General features: G+C 54.9%; 1 protein-coding gene across 2 annotated transcripts in view; it reads left to right on the top strand.

Annotated features, from left to right (window-relative positions):
• The window catches only part of Anxa2 (annexin A2), a 34,508-nt gene extending 21,654 nt beyond the window's left edge, over window positions 1–12,854 (top strand). For both annotated transcript variants that reach the window (XM_004628857.2, XM_023712468.1), the window contains exons 4-13: window positions 3–97; window positions 2,050–2,163; window positions 5,566–5,656; window positions 6,846–6,925; window positions 7,999–8,058; window positions 9,548–9,641; window positions 10,300–10,395; window positions 10,604–10,662; window positions 11,631–11,753; window positions 12,547–12,854. In XM_004628857.2, the coding sequence (XP_004628914.1) occupies window positions 3–97; window positions 2,050–2,163; window positions 5,566–5,656; window positions 6,846–6,925; window positions 7,999–8,058; window positions 9,548–9,641; window positions 10,300–10,395; window positions 10,604–10,662; window positions 11,631–11,753; window positions 12,547–12,606 (872 nt within the window). In that variant the 3' untranslated portion in view covers window positions 12,607–12,854. The remainder of the gene's footprint in view (window positions 1–2; window positions 98–2,049; window positions 2,164–5,565; window positions 5,657–6,845; window positions 6,926–7,998; window positions 8,059–9,547; window positions 9,642–10,299; window positions 10,396–10,603; window positions 10,663–11,630; window positions 11,754–12,546) is intronic.
• Window positions 12,855–15,659: the final 2,805 nt, after the last annotated feature.

Below are 15,659 nucleotides of genomic sequence, written 5' to 3' on the forward strand. Positions count from 1 at the left end.
AGGTGTGGATGAGGTTACCATCGTCAACATTTTGACCAACCGCAGCAACCCACAGAGGCAGGACATTGCCTTCGCGTACCACAGGAGGACCAAAAAGGTAGCCACCTCCTAGGGACAGGCCGGGGGGGGGGGTTCCTCAGGAGCTGCTTCCGTTTGTCGTGAAACATGGTGCTCGCCATCAAGAACCTTCTGGAAGCCTGGGGCATCCGAGGTTTCCCTCTTCTGTTCTCCTCAACCCCACTGCATGAAGACAACATGCTGTCTTCCAACACCCTGTTCTTGCCAGCCAGCATATGTAAAAAGAGCCGTGGCCAGAATCAAAGGCTAAGAAAAAATAAAGAATAATGAGGGGGCTGTTTGCAGGGCATGGGCCGTGCAGGGCAGGGGCTGTGCATGGAGAGGGAGCTCTGGGCCCGGCTGCGCTCCAGCCTGCACGGAGCAGCTCTTTTCACCTGCCTGGCTCCTGTGGGCTTGTGATAAGCAGCTGCTAATTTAGTCCTGGGACTGTGGCCCGCACTAAGTTTTGATCCTAACACGCTGGTTCTTTGAAAAATGCACTTGAAGTCTTAAGAGGATTGCAAGAAACAGGCACAGCTGGCAGTGGACGCAGCATGCTGGGCTGTCTTGCCTGTGCCACCTGCCCGCTGTCCCAAGGGTTCTGTGAGCATTTTACTCTGCCCCTCTGCCAGCAGACTTTACTTTGTCCCAGTGTTGGGACATTTTATTTTTAAGGACGTGCTGCTGTATTTTTAACTTTTTGCTATTAAAAGGTTCAGGTTTATTTTTGGACAGCGTGAGTAGCAGTGGCTTCCCGCCGCTTCCATTTGACTAGGGGCTGTCACTTAGGGAGGTGAGCTGCAGGGAAGAGACTTCCTGTCCTGGAAGTTGCTGGTGAAACTTTGTTACAGCTCCCTCCTCTGCCCTCTGAAACAGGCTGAGAAGACATAAATAGGAGCGCAGCTGGCACCTTTCATGTGCACTAGGGCGCGGTGTCTTCTGCAGGGAGGCTTTCTCCCAGCTTCCCCAGGGAGCCTTTCTCCCAGCTTCCCCAAAGGACCTGTGAGCCGGCAGAGCCAGCCCATGTGGCACAGAGGTCCTGACTTCGGGCAGCAGGCCCAGCGTCACTCAGCAGCTGTCGCTCAGCTCCAGCTTGTAGGCACCTGTGGGCTAACGTCGTCAGTGCCATGGGTGCTGCTGGACAGCAGGAGGCACAGAGTAGGGAGGGGGAGGAGAGGAGCACTCCCCGGGAGACCCCGTCGACCAGCCAGGGCCTGCGGTTTGTGTGAAGTTTAATCCAAGACCGCATCTTTAACAGCTACATGGACTTCAGGCTGCCCATCTGCCTGCTTGGGTGCTGCTCAGAGCTCTGCTCAGATGGGGACACACAGTGAGAAGCCGGGGAGCACAGGGCACTGGGCCCTGTCACCTCCAACTACTCCATCCTGACTCAGTGTGACTGGGTGGCCATAGGTGTGGACTCGGTAGTAGAGGAAGCTATTGTCCCAGGAGGCTGTGTGACCAGTTCCAGCCGTGGCAGGCCCTGGCTCCCTCTGGAGGCTGCTGTGAGGCTCTGATCCCTCTCCTGGGATCCCAGCAGCCACCAGGGCTGGGCCTCTCCAGCGTTCTGCAGTCACCGAGCCCCTCGTTAGCAGGGGCCTCTACCCTGGTGCACGCCCTGGCTCCGGCAGGGCACTGCCACCCCCTCACCATGTGGGAGCTTCCCCGAGCTGCTAGACTCATGCTGTCCCTTTCCTCCCCAGTGCTGGGGCCCAGCGCACAACCTTGCCTGTGCCAGGCGGGCACCTACGAGCTCCACCCTCAGCCCCTCAGTGTCCTTTCCAAGTTGGAAGACTGGGCAAAACTGAGTGGCTTTGGGTAGGAGTTCCCAGGACACACCTGATCTTTGGTTTCGCCCTCTGTCTGGGTCAGAAGGAGGCAAGCCCGAGGGCCCAGCTTGGCTGTACCATCATGTTTTACAAGTAGCGCGAACTCGCTTCCCTCTCCATGCTGGTCACTGACCAAGCTTTCTGTGACTGCCTCTTCCCAAAGGAGCTCGCATCAGCACTGAAGTCAGCCCTCTCTGGCCACCTGGAGACGGTGATTTTGGGCCTGCTGAAGACCCCTGCGCAGTACGATGCTTCCGAGCTGAAGGCCTCTATGAAGGTGAGCTGTCCGTGAGTTAGTGCTTGTGAAGCGTAATTAGGTGATGTCCAGTGCTGACGAGTTCCCATTTGGCGCTTTCTTTTTCTGAGGGAATCAAAGACATGAGTTTCAGAATTAGTACCAAAAATATTTCAATTACTTTTTTTTTTTTTTTTTCACTTAAGGACTGCAAAAATTTCATGATGCTGAGAAGCCAGTTCCCAGCTGCCACCTGGGTGATTGGATACTATTTGGGAAAACGACTTCCTTGATTACGCTTCCTCCTTAGGGAAGATATGCTGAGGTGTTAGGGAGAAAGCGAGGCCCGGGGCTTTCATGCAGCAGCGCTCTCGTGGGGTTTCTCCCTCTGCCTTCTCCCTGTCAAGTTCCGATGTTTGCTTTAAGTCGGCAGAGCCAGAGCGAGAGGTATAGCGCACGGAATCATTAGAGCCACTAGACAAGAGGGGGAAATAAAAGGAATAAGAACAGGTAAAGAGGACGTTAAATTATCATTATTTGCAGATGACAGGATACTTTACTTGGAAGACCCAAAAATTTCCACCAAGAACCTCCTAGAATTGATACACAAATTCAGTAGCATAGCAGGATACAAAGTCAATACTCAAAAGTCAACAGCATTCCTCTACACCAGAAGGTTGATTTCAGATGGTGGGTGGGGCCTGGGTTTTGTTCAAAGACTTACGGCAGGGGATAAATTGGTAAAAATTCTGATTTGAAATCCCCCGAACTGCGTGCATGTCTGAAGACACCGTTGTTTAAGTACAGTAGCTACGTACGTGTAGGTGTACGCTCAAGCGACGGAACTTCAGGCCGCGCGGGCTTGGGACGCTCTGCGCAATCTGATGCTGCCCTCTGCTGGCGCGACCGGGGACAGCCTGCGTAGGGCGAGGGAAGCCGCCTCCCTGGGTGGGTAGGTCGGTAGGTCTTTCTTTTTAAATATTCCGAGTCCCGGTGTTTTCTGTGAGGCCACCGTTTCTGAGTTACGGGCTGACTGGGCTGGAAGCCTCCCTGTCACTGAAGTAATGTCATAGTTCCGGTGTCCTCCTTTCCCCAGCGAGCAGCTCTGCACGTGGGGCATCTCCGGCCCTGTTGGGAGCTCAGGGCTGCAGAGAGACGCTGCTGGGCGCCTTCCTGCAGCGCTCGGCTGATGCCCGCAGGCCTTGCTCCGAGCCCCAGCAGGCTGTGCTGCCCGGGCGCATCCCCAGGACGGTGGCTTGTCAACAGTACTTGATCGCTGGGCTCAAGGACCCCTCCCAGGCAGCTTCTTGTGGCTTCTTCTCACCTCAGATCAGTTTTCTGTTTTTTCATCAGGAGTCCGTTTTGTTCATTCATGAGTCTCTCCTCATAGCTGTTATCGGTTCTTCTGGCTGACTGGGGCTTCGGGTCAGTGGGAGCGGCCCGCCGCTGCCCTCGCCTCTAATAGGAGCCGGTGAAAGACGCTGTGCCCGGCCAGGCCTTGCCCCGGCGCCAGCTTTCCCATTAGCTGCCGCAGCCCAGCGCCCTGCTGAAAGCTGGCGGGCTGGAAGAGGCACTCGCCAAGCTGTGCTTCAGAAAAGTCTGTGTGGACTGCTGGCGACACCCGGGGCAGTATCTGCCGTATGTCACCGGAGAAGTCGACCTCGTGGTTGTGGGCAGTCGAGGACAGCCTGGGCCGAGTTTTGGGAATGGCCAAGGTCACCTCTGCATGTAGGCCAAAAGAGCTCTTAGGATTCTCCGACGTCAGCACTGTTTAACAGGGATGGAGGGGACAGGCTTGCCTGAGCACGCCTGACTTGAAGTTCTTCTGCGTCATGATGTAGCGCTGCTTTGAATGCATGAGTTGACTTTCAGGGTAATCCTGTCATCCTCGAGACCGAAAAACTGCCCTTCACTAAAGCATTCAGAGAGCCACAATACCACGTTACGGCATCTGTGTAGATGCTGCGTGAACCTTCGGCTAACCCAAGGGGAGTTCTTGGCTCTGCTAGAACCTCTGCACATCATGATAAAAATTCTGGGAGAAGAGCCTTTGGCTCAAAGATTAGATTAAGAATAAAATTCAAAATTAACTATGAACCTGAGGCTTAGCTTAGATTATAGAAGCCACTTTTTCAGGGGCATAGAAACTCTAATAAGCTTAATTAATAGCTGACACACTTTTCATGTGGATACGTTTCTTATTGTCTTAGCACCTTATAATTGATTTACATTTTAAACAGTTGTAATTCTACTTAGTTCAAAGTAATATTTCCATATTCGGGAAGACAAGTATTAGTGAGTCCTGATTAGTAAATCTTGTCTTTGATCATGGAGCCAGCTTTGAAATACATGTTTCATTGAGCCCTTTCAAGCTATCTGCACGCTGCAAAGTGTATATATTAAATTTGAATACATCACTCACCGAATTCTGACTCCTTAATAAAGTGTTGGTGTCTAGGTTTATTTGGCATGTCATTATTTCCCTTTGCCTGCCTCGAGGGCCTGGAGAATGCATACTAAGCAGGCAGGAACGGGAGAACAAGAATGAAATTTTTAACACTAACCCAATTTTACATTTCAAAGAAGAGAAGCTAAAAATTTTATCCTAACTGTACCTTTCCCTGGTAAGAAGACTTATCTTAATCTTCTGATGCTGGCTACATGGGACAACATAAGATATTTTGTATTCCTTTATTTTAGATTAGTGAGAAGAGTTGTTTGTTGAAGAAAATCATTGCCCAGCTATTAAAATAAGGGGTGCCTATTATAGAAATGAAAAACAGGGAGAGAGAGAGCTTATATGAAAGTCTGTCCCAGTTAGGGTGTGCTCTATTGCTGTCTCTTCCCGTGTGCCCTTTATAAATCAGTCAACGAATCAGTCAGTCAGTCAACCCACAGCTTTGCTTAGCATACAAGAAACCCTGGGTTCATTCCCCAGTACCACAAAACACAACAAAGAAACCCGCCCTTGGGCTGGAACATGCTGCACCTGTCATCTTACACACTGCCAAAAGATTTTCTTTTTCTTTTATTTTCTATATTTTAGGGAAGGGTCTACAGGGTGTTAGGGTCTCACTACTAGATAGGACTCACAGTGACCCGTCTGTTTACAGCCTCCCAAGAGCTGGGATTGCAGGCGTGCATCACCACGCCCAGTCTCAATTGCCATCTCAGCATGCCACGGGGGTGGGGCAGCCACGGCAGGCCTGGGGGTCGAACCCCCACCCCCTGCGCCTGCTTGCAGGTGCTTTAATCCACTGAGCTATTTTGCCGGCCCCAACAGATTTTCTTTTTAAAGAATTGAAGAATACCCTAGACAGTCAGTAGGCCAGTGGGTGGGAGAATTCTCAGAGACCCTGTCCAGTGTCTGTGGCTCCTGGTGGAGGCAGGGATGTGGACTGGTGGTGCTCAAGACTGCTGATGTCTCCGTGTCTTGGTTCCCAGGGGCTGGGGACCGATGAGGACTCTCTCATCGAGATCATCTGCTCCAGAACCAACCAGGAACTGCAGGAGATCAACAGAGTCTACAAGGAAAGTGAGTGGTCCTATCTGTGAGTCCTTCTCCCAGCCTAGGGTCGGATGCCTTCACGGCAGCCGGTGCCAGTGTCCCAGATGGAGCGCCATCTTGGTCTGGTGGGGTGGGGAGCTGGCCGTGGTCCTGGTCCCTGCTCTCCTGTGATCTCAGTGTTGCATTCCACAGAATGGCCACCGAGGGATAGGCAGGCGGGAAGGAAAGAAAGCAAAATGTATTTCAGAGGGAAAGCTAAGGGGGAGAAGTAGAAAAATCCAGTGTCTATGTGGATTCCATATACTAGGTACGGCCAACCAGATAGCTCAGCAGACTAAAGCGCCTGCTCGGGCAGATGCAGGGACCAGGGTTCAGTCCTCGCTGTGTCGTGCTGGCCCCGCCCCCAGGGTGCCCTAAGACTGCGAATGAAACAGCGTGGTGGCACGTGCCTGTAATCCCAGCTCTGGGGAGGCTGAGACAGGAGGATCACTAGGAGTCCAATCTATGTAGGGAGACCCTGTACTAAATATATTTTTGAAAAAGAACGACCATATACTAGGTGCTGTCTAGCTTCTCTTTAAGAAGTTCCTGCAAGGCCACTGCAGGAGGCCCGTGGACCTGCGTGTGCCAAGCAGGGTAGGAGGCAGAGGGTGGCACAGAACGTACCTTGCGTTGCCGCCGTGTTGCCGTGTAGGTACTGTTTTGAATACTGAGATGCAAATTCATACAGAAGTATTAGTTCATTTGTATTGACTTTGGCTATTCGTGCATTTTCTGAATCTGTGCATAGCATTAATAATTATGTGGTGGGCGGTGCCAACTTTGTTGGTATTAAAAATGATTATTTGGAGTCAAGAAGTTTGAGAACAAGAATTTTTCGGGGTGGTGGCCGTGTACTGGGAATTGAACTCAGGACCCTGAGCTTCCTAGGCAGGGGCTTGTGTGGCTGAGCTAGGTCCCTGGCCCCAGAACCAGCCTTTGAAGTCCAGAGAGAGCCTGATTTAACTTAGACCTGTCTGTCCCTTGGCGTGGACAGCTCTGCACTGACATTCACGGGAAGCAAGCTCTCCTAGAGCGCTGGCCTTCAGCTTAGGGCTCAGGAGCTGCACGCATCCCCAGCCACCAGCCACGCCTGTGGTTGGGCCTGCGCTGGCGTGTCTGGTGCCCGGAGTGGCTGGCTGTCAGGGCACCTCACACAGATGCGCTGTTTTTCAAGTGTACAAGACCGACCTCGAGAAGGACATCGTCTCTGACACATCCGGTGACTTCCGCAAGCTGATGGTTGCCCTGGCCAAGGTTGGTTTCTCTTTTCTTTCTTTGCCCTTCCTGCCACCCAGGCGGGCCATGTCCCTCATTTCATATTCAGGAACAAATTGGTTCAGCTTGCGCCCGAGATCCCGCCAGTGGGTCTCCTCTGGCGCTGCAGAGTTGTCACTTCTGTATGACAGTATTATCCCAAGAAACCGTGTGGACAGCTGGACTTCGGGGGCCAGGCAGGACCAGGCAGCCTTCAGGTTCTGGCCTGGGTCTGTGTGCCAGCCCTTGTCACATGGTTAGGGATGGTCACCTTGCCTCTCTCTGGGCCATGCAGGACCTGCCTAGAGTGACCCCTCATCTGTCTAGCCTCACCCTGCTGAACGAGAGCCTTGGCCACCTCGGCCTTTGTGGAGGCCTAGCTGATTGCAGGGGTGAAAGCGACTCCTGTTCCCCTTGAGTTCCGGGCCTCACTCAGGAGTGGGAGAGAGCAGCTTCTACCCAGGCACCCAGCAGCGACAGCAACAGCCAGTGGCTGGGCTTATGTGCGTCCCTACGCTGGCCCCGGGTCCCTCTTCCTCTGCTGCCTCCTGTGTCCCACCGTCCTGGGAGATTTTTGGAAACCACTTCCACCTTTACTGCCACGCCCCCTCCAATCCAGGTGCCAGTCGCCACCACCCTGGGCCTCTCTTGTGGCACCATGCTCCCTGTGAGCCCAGCCTGTCCACACCGAGGCCGTCCCCCTGAGTCCTGGGCCAGGACCGCCCTTCCCAGACTGCGCCCTGCAGAGATGGTCCTTCCTCTGCCTTCCCAGCCTCATTAGCGTTGTTTTCCACCAGTTCCCTGCTCACTTCTCCTCTGGAGGGAAGAGGCCCAGGCCCAGCTCGTCAGGGAGGCAAGGCAGGGCCTGGAACCGCCCAGGGGCGCCTGTGGCTTCCACGCCCACCATATCTCTTCTTGTCTAGACTGAAAAAAAACAAGAAAAAGAAAAATATATGTTTATGTTTGTTTAGGAAATGAAATAGTGGCTTATATGAGCTGGGGAGAAAAGATTTGCAGTTTAAAAAAAGCACACAGAGCTACGTTTGATGGTCCCCCTTTCCTGCTTCCTGTAGGGCAGGCGAGCAGAGGACGGCTCTGTCATTGACTACGAGCTCATCGACCAAGATGCCCGGGTGAGTGCCGCGCTTCTCAGAGTGTCTCGTTCTGCTCAAGTGCGATACAAGCGCTGGACCATTCTCGGTGTCTCTGGAACAAGCTGCCCCTAAGCTTAGTGGACCGCTCGGGAGGCTGAGGCGGGAGCATTGCAAGGTCTGAGGCCAGGGTGGGTAGCTTAAGAAAATCCAAGAAGGGCTGGGCCTGTAGCTCAGTAGGTTGAGCGCCCTTGGCTTTCACCACTGTGCCAGGAACACCACCACCACTGCTGGCGGCTGAGCAGACCCCCAAGATCGCTGTTACTTGGGTCAGCAACTGGGCAGTGCAACAGCCAGGCGGCTCGGCCCGGGATCACTGGCCAGGGCTCTGGTCCCCTGAGGGCTTCACTGCTGGGGCCTGGGGGCTCACGGACTGTTGGCAAGATGCCTTGGTGTCTGTCTGCAGTCCCCTGAGTGTCCTCACAGTGTGGCAGCCGGCTGTCCAGGGTGGGAGTGGTGTGAGCTTCGGTGGCCTCATCCCAGGAGCCACACGCTGTCATCCCAATAGTCCCTGTGTCTGTTCTTGTCAGTGCGAGGTGCCAGTGGTCCTCCCGTGCAAGGGAGGGTCTCAGAGAGCTGGGGCACATCTTAGAGCCACACCAGGGAGCGAGCCCTGGTTAGATCCTCTCTCCCAGAATGCTGACAGCAGCCAGCATAGGCTTGGCCTGGGCTCCTGAGCTTTGCCTGTGTGGAGGCGTGGTCTCTGCAGGGCAGCCTGGCCGCACCCCAAGGGCAGGAGGAGTAGGAAGCAGGAGAGGAGGCACAGCCGCGTGGAGACGCTCTGTGCTGCCACCGTGGTGGACACTGGCGTCTGTCCTCCTAGAGCTCTGCAGATGCCCCCAAGAACTGCTGGAGAAGAACCACTGGAGAACTGTTGCTTTAGTCTGTTTGGGACTATTTGTGTGTCCAATCCAGGGGCCCAGCAGTTATCCTGAAGCGTGTCACAAAAGCTGTCAGAAAAGAAGTAAATTTATTTTAGCTTTAAACTTCAGCACATTCTACACTGCACTTTTAGCAAGAGGTAGAGAGGAGGTAAACTCACAGTTCTAGAAACTGGGCTTTGTGGCTCCAGGTAGCAGAGGGGCCCTGGGGGAGTCCTTCCTTACCCTTGAGTTTCCTGCCATTGAGGACAGACTGGCGTCTGCCTTTCCTACCCCATCACTGCTGAGTTTCCGAGGAGCCTGGCCTGTCGCTGTCATTAGCGGATGGCAGTGTACCACGAGCTGCTAGGCAGGCTCACATGTGCTTGTGCTGCTTATGCCCGGGCACCCGTCTTTCTCCTGCCTGGGAGGAAACTTGTCTGCGCTCACTGGGCACCCAGGCCCCGGGGTCGCACTGCCTCTGTCTGTGCCTCATTGCTGTGGCGCTGTGTGCGTCTCTGTGACATTGCCCTGGCTCGCTGACGCATGGGCTGCGTGGCGTTTGGGACTGTGATGTGACAGCTCTCATACTGCGTTGCCTGTGCTTGCAGGATCTCTATGATGCTGGTGTGAAGAGGAAAGGAACGGATGTCCCCAAGTGGATCAGCATCATGACGGAGCGGAGCGTGTGCCACCTGCAGAAAGGTGGGTGCCGTGCCTGGGTGGGGGCCTGGCACAGGCTGCCCGCAGGCTCCGTGACGTCGCCACCGAGGCCCAGTTCTGCTGGGGCGGGGCTCACGCTTGCTGGGCGCTGAGTGGGCTCGCACCCACCTGCCTCCCGAGTACTGTCCACGTTTAGTGTCTGAGCTCACGTCTCCCTTTCTCTTCTTTTCTGCTCTTCTCCCACTTCTTCCTGGACGGAGGACTGAACCAAAGGCCGTGTGCTGGGCTCCGTTCCTGGTCTTTCTTTTTATGTTTGAGACGGGATCTTGCAAAGTTGTTAGGTTGCCCAGAGTGGGTTTAAACTTGTGGCCCTGCCTCAGCCCTCACAATACTGGATTGCGGGCCCACCCCACCACCCCAGCCACTTCCAATCTTTGAGAATGTTTGTATCTTGACGTAGCTGTGGAAGTCAGGGACGTGGCTGGCACCGCCTGCCATTACTGGAGCAGTCCATGCAGGGCAGGCTCCTGTGCGGCGATGCAGGACAGCCGTGGGAGGGCTGCGCTGGTTTCCCACGGCAGCCGCTCACCCCTGCCTTGCTCCGGGGATCATCCTTGTTTATTTCTATCGTGGTGCATGATGGGGCGAGCCTGAACCCTGCCCGGCGGCCCCGAGGTGATTTCTTGTTGCTGCTCTGCAGTATTCGAAAGGTACAAGAGCTACAGCCCCTACGACATGCTGGAGAGCATCAAGAAGGAGGTCAAAGGAGACCTGGAGAATGCCTTCCTGAACCTGGGTAAGCCCGCCGGCCCCCGTCCTTCAGGCCCGTGCAGCGCGCAGCGTCACGGCTTCTCTGCGCCGAAGCGTGCGGCGCGCAGCCCTCGCAGCCCCAGCGCTAGTCCCGCGTCTCGCTCTGCTGGCCCCGGCTCCCTCCTGATCGGTTCTGTGCGCCCGGGGTGTTGGGGCGCCGCCGCCCGCGCTGACGTGGCTCCTCCTCTCCGCAGTCCAGTGCATCCAGAACAAGCCCCTGTACTTCGCCGACCGGCTGTACGACTCCATGAAGGTGCGGCCACCCCCTCTCCTCCTCTTGTGCCTACTGGCGAGCACCCTGGGAGGGGACCTGGGCCCCCGGGTCGGGCACACGCCGGGCAGCTGCGATGTGTGCCTGGGCCTGTCCGCTCTGACCCGCGTGGATGTGTGACTGGGTACGGATGACAAATCAGGCGGCACCAGAGGGCGAAGCGTTGCCCAGAGGAGGGCTGCCCGCTGTGCCCCGGCTGGCATGCGCATCACCCCTCTACCCTGGCGGGATTCTTATTTTTTGAAGAGGAATTCTAGGGATTGAACCTAGGGCTTTTCCCTGAACTAAATCTCCCGCCGCCCCGCCCCCCCCACCTTTTTCATTTTATGAAAAAGATTCTCGCTCAGTCAGGCTTCAACACACTGTTGCCTGCCTCGGCCTCTCAGAGCAAGGGGATTCCAGCTTACTCCGTGTAGACGAGAGGCTGGTGCCTTGAGGAGCCTCAGCGAGCCGGCCTGCGACTGCCTGGCTCCAGAGCAGCCCCTCACCTCTCCCTAGGTGACCCCTCTCCACCTTTCACGGCCTGGCCTTGCTCCCTCTGCACCCCCTTGCCCACGCTGTCCCTGGCGTCCCTCCTCGAGTCCCTGGCCACAAATGCCTCTGCCTGAGGCTCTGGAAGTAGACTTGGGGTTTCCACCGCCTGTCCCACCCACGCTGGCCCAGACCCGCAGAAAGCCACGTGGTGGCACCTCCTGTGACCTCTCAGCTATCACTGCGAATAGAAGCTCACAGACCTCTGGAGCAGGGCCAGATTCTGGCGCACAGAGCCGGCCTTGTGCTGCTCCACCCTGGTGTTTGTGGAATCCAGTGCTGCTTTTGCTGGAGGGACTTGTTTCAGCTCCGTGGAGCACGGCACTGAGAGCCACCTGTGTGCCAGGGAGGGGACTTGCAGGGGCTTCTTGGCGACAGTGTGCTCAGGACTGTAACCTGGTACCAAACTTGACCTTCAGGGCAAGGGCACCCGTGACAAGGTTCTGATCCGGATCATGGTCTCCCGCTGTGAGGTGGACATGCTGAAAATCAGGTCTGAGTTCAAGAAGAAGTACGGCAAGTCCCTGTACTACTACATCCAGGTGAGTGCCCTGCCTGGACCCCCGAGGGCCCTGGCATCCCGCAGACCACCAGCCTCGGGTCCCCGAGCAGGCGGACGGCAATAGCAGAAGAGTGGCTTCCTGCTTTCCGTTCCCTGGGATGCTGGTCGTCAGATCCAGGGGTTACTCTGGGTAGGATGGGTCCTGCGCACTGTGCTAGCAGGCCAGTGCGTTCTGTTCCCCACATCCATGACTCGCTTTCTCCTGGCACTGGTGCCCTCTGGAAGAGGCTTTGAAGACCGGTGACATTCGGAGTCTGTTTTCCCAGAAGAGGCTCACAGTGTCTGTTCACAACTCCCATGTCCTTAATCTGTGTGGTGCACTTTAGGGTAAAGGGAATAGTGTAGAAGGGCTGGCTGTGGTGTGGGATTCAGCCTGCCACCTAGGAGACCTGCACGGTTCCGGGACCGGTCTCTGGTTCCCGAGGATAAACTTAAGGTGGCTTTGGTGGCGCAGGCTGCAGCAGGGTGCGTGTTCGGAGTGGAGCCTGTTGCTTTCCCCTGAGCTGCTTCTTCCACACCACCTCAGGGTCAGGACAGCAGCACGTGAGGCACAAGGAGAGTGGGTGTCTGCAGCACCCCTACTGGGACCGTAGTCCCCAGCTCCTCCGCCACACCCCTCCCCCAGAGGCCCGCGGGCTGCAGCCCAGGAAAGGGCCACAGAGTGTGCCCATCTGCCTGGCAGGGGCTCCGCTGTGTCCTGAGGCTGCCATGGTCCCCAGGCACTGGTCTCGCTTCTCACACAGCCTTCTCTTTTTCTTGGGGGCCACTTGCAGCAAGACACCAAGGGCGACTACCAGAAAGCGTTGCTGTACCTGTGCGGTGGGGACGACTGAACTCCGGCCCCCCAGGCTCCCTAACGTCCTGGAGAACCCGCTTGCGACTAACAGCCCCGGCCACTCCCCGTGGAGACACCCCAGCCCCTCGCTCCAGTCCCCCAGGGCGCCCGGCTTCCCCGCAGCCTCTCGGATAAGCCAAAGAAGTGAACATTCCGAGGAGTCCGAAGTGAAGTCAGCGATGTGAAAGAAGCGCTTTTCCTCCTGTGTACTGGGTCACAAATAAACTATTTTTACTTTAGAAACAACTGCTGTGTGCGTGGGCCTTGATTTCCATTTGAAAATGAAACCCGCTTGAGGTTGTGTTGCTCGGCTGGCGAAGCCCCCTCCGGGGAAGGGCTCAGTTCCCGCAGCCACTGTCCTCGTGTGCCTGCGCGGGCACACCACGCCGAGGTAAAAGCCCTTCAGTCACACTGTCCATACTTGCTCTTTCTTCCCACCTCCTTTTTCCCCAGTACTGGGTATTGAACCCAGAGACTTTTGTTTTTAAGGGAATAAAATATAGTTTAAAAAAATTAGAAACAATACAGAATTTCACTGAACAACAGGAATTTGGCAGTGGTTGTTACATTTCATGTTTTCAAATTAGATTATCAGATATAAGCATGTAAAATTGATAAAAAATATATAAGAAATTAAAAATAAAAAGTTTAAAGCATTAACTGCTCCTTTCACTAGACTCGCAGAAATGAGCAGTGCAGTTGTCTCAGCTGTCCTGCGTATATATGTATACATTCCTTTTTCCCTCCTTTCATTTGTCCTTTTCTTCCTCCCAGTCGTTCCTTTCCCTTTGAACAGATTCTTTCCCTTTCACATTGTATACTGTATCTTTCAGATTTTATTTAGTCTTACAGATTCTTACCTTAGGGAGACAATACGATGTTTATACGTGCAGGTCTGATTGATTTCACTTCTGAGTGTGGCCTCTAGTTGCATCCACTTATGTGTAAAACCCTGAGTTAATCTTTTAAAAATTTTTATTTATTTGGTACAGGGTCTTGCTACGTAGCTCATCTCTGTCTCAGGCTTCCCAGCACTGGGATTACAGGCGTGCACCACCGTGCCCAGTTTCACCGAGTGCCTGGGGTTCCGGGGCCAGCACAGCATGTGATACCAGGAATTGAAGTTGGGTCCTTGCACTTGGCAGGCAAGCGCTTAGGCCACGGAGCTATCTACCCAGCCCCAAGGTTATCTTTTTACAACTGAGTAATACTCCATTGTGTAAAAATACCACGTCTTTTGTATCCATTCCTGTCAGTGGGCCTTTGGGTTGTTTCCAGGATTTAGCTATGACAGCTGGCACTGCCATAAACATGGGATGTATCGCTGTGGTCTGATGTTTTCAGTTCTTTTGGAAAAACTCAGGGTTCCTGAACTGAGCTACATATCCTGGATGCTTTAGTTTATGAGCCAGGATTTTGCTGAGTTTCCCAGGCAAAGCTCAAGCTCGTGGTCCTCCTGCCTCAGCCTCCTGGGGCGCTGGCATTACCGGCCCAGCCACCATGCTCAGCCACACGCACTTCAGGGCTCAGCAGCGCCTGTGTTTGCAGCAAGCATGCTAGCTGCACGCCAGCGGGGCCAGGTGGAGGACATTTCTGTCCAATGGGGTCTCGGGGCGGCACTCCACACCCTCCTGTGGTCCAGCTCATCTCCCTGCAGGGAAGTAAAGTGAGGCGAGCAGAGCACGGGCCGGGAGGTGGACGATGTTCAGAAGACTTGCAGGTACCAGAAGCTGGCACCGGTTCTGTCCTGCTCCTGCACCAGCCCCGCCTGCCTGTGAGCTGGGCTGTGGCGTTCCGGTGAGGAGGGAGTGAGGAGGGGAAGTGGGCGTCTTCTGACGGGGTGTGCTGGGTTCCTGAAATCCAAGGTGAAGCCCAACCGCCAGAGGAAGCTCCCCCACAGGCGCCTCTGGGCCAGGTCTGCGTGCTGGCTGCTCCCGCTGCGGATGTCCATGCCTCTGATGCCCATCTCGGACTCCGCGCCCTGGAGACCATTTGCCCCCTGGTTTCTGCTGTGTCCTTGAGGCAGAGTTCGCACAGTGCTCATGCTGGGCAGGTGCTGTGTGCAGACCGCTATCCGGGCCCTCCGGTGGCTGCTTGTCTAAGGACTTCCCAAGCCGAGCCAGGCCAGGGCAGAGGGTGGGCGCGCAGGACCCTCCACGCCCTAGCGTCGCACGCCGTCCTCTCGGGGGCTTCGCACTGGTGGTGAGCCCTGACTCCTGGCAGGTGGAGCACAAGCCCTGCAGACTGCAGAGACCAGGCAGGGAGTGGGAGTCGGTGTGCAGGAGAGGCGCACCCTGGAGTCCCCGGGCCACCCCCTTCCTGCACGGCTCGAGTTTGGTTAACTCCGCAGCTGCAGCGGGCTGAGCACGTAGCTCCACGGCTTGCAGACCGGTCCCTGTTGTTAACCCCCTGGGCAAGCTTCAGATGAAATTTGGACGGAGCAAGGCTTGGGTCACAAGGGCTAAAACATCTTTCTCAGGCAGTTAATGTTTAACTTTTTTCTCTCCTTTTTAATTTTTCATAATTTTTTGACCAATTTTGCATGTTCTATCTGAACTAATTTGAAGACAGCAATATGCAATATAACAACCATTGTTGGATTTCTGTCATTTTGTTCAGAGAAATTTGGTATCATTTCTAATGTTTTCTTTTTCACTTTCACTATCTTTTTATTCTCTTTACAAAATAAACACATTTTTGAAAAACCAAAAAAAAAAAAAAAAAATCTGGTTGTGCAGAGGGTGTTGGACCACACGGGCCCTCCGGAGCCTATTAGAACTGCTGTCCCAGTGCAGAAAGGTCCTCTTGCATGGGCTTGTGGCAGAGTTCCCGGAACTGCAGGACAAGCAGGGCCTTTTTCTTTAATCCCAAACGATTGCGCAGAACTCAGGAGGTGTGGGCCTGGCCCACCGCCACCAGGCGCGGAGATTCCGAAGAGCAAATATGTGGACCTTCAAAGAGCTCCCCAGGAACCGTGGGAGCAGGAGCAGGAGGCCAGGCAGCGGTCCTGTGCCACTTCTGTCCCCAGCTTTCCTGGGGCAGAGCTGACAA

Source organism: Octodon degus, unplaced genomic scaffold (assembly GCF_000260255.1).
Source record: "Octodon degus isolate 3935 unplaced genomic scaffold, OctDeg1.0 scaffold00026, whole genome shotgun sequence".
Taxonomy (NCBI): domain Eukaryota; kingdom Metazoa; phylum Chordata; class Mammalia; order Rodentia; family Octodontidae; genus Octodon; species Octodon degus.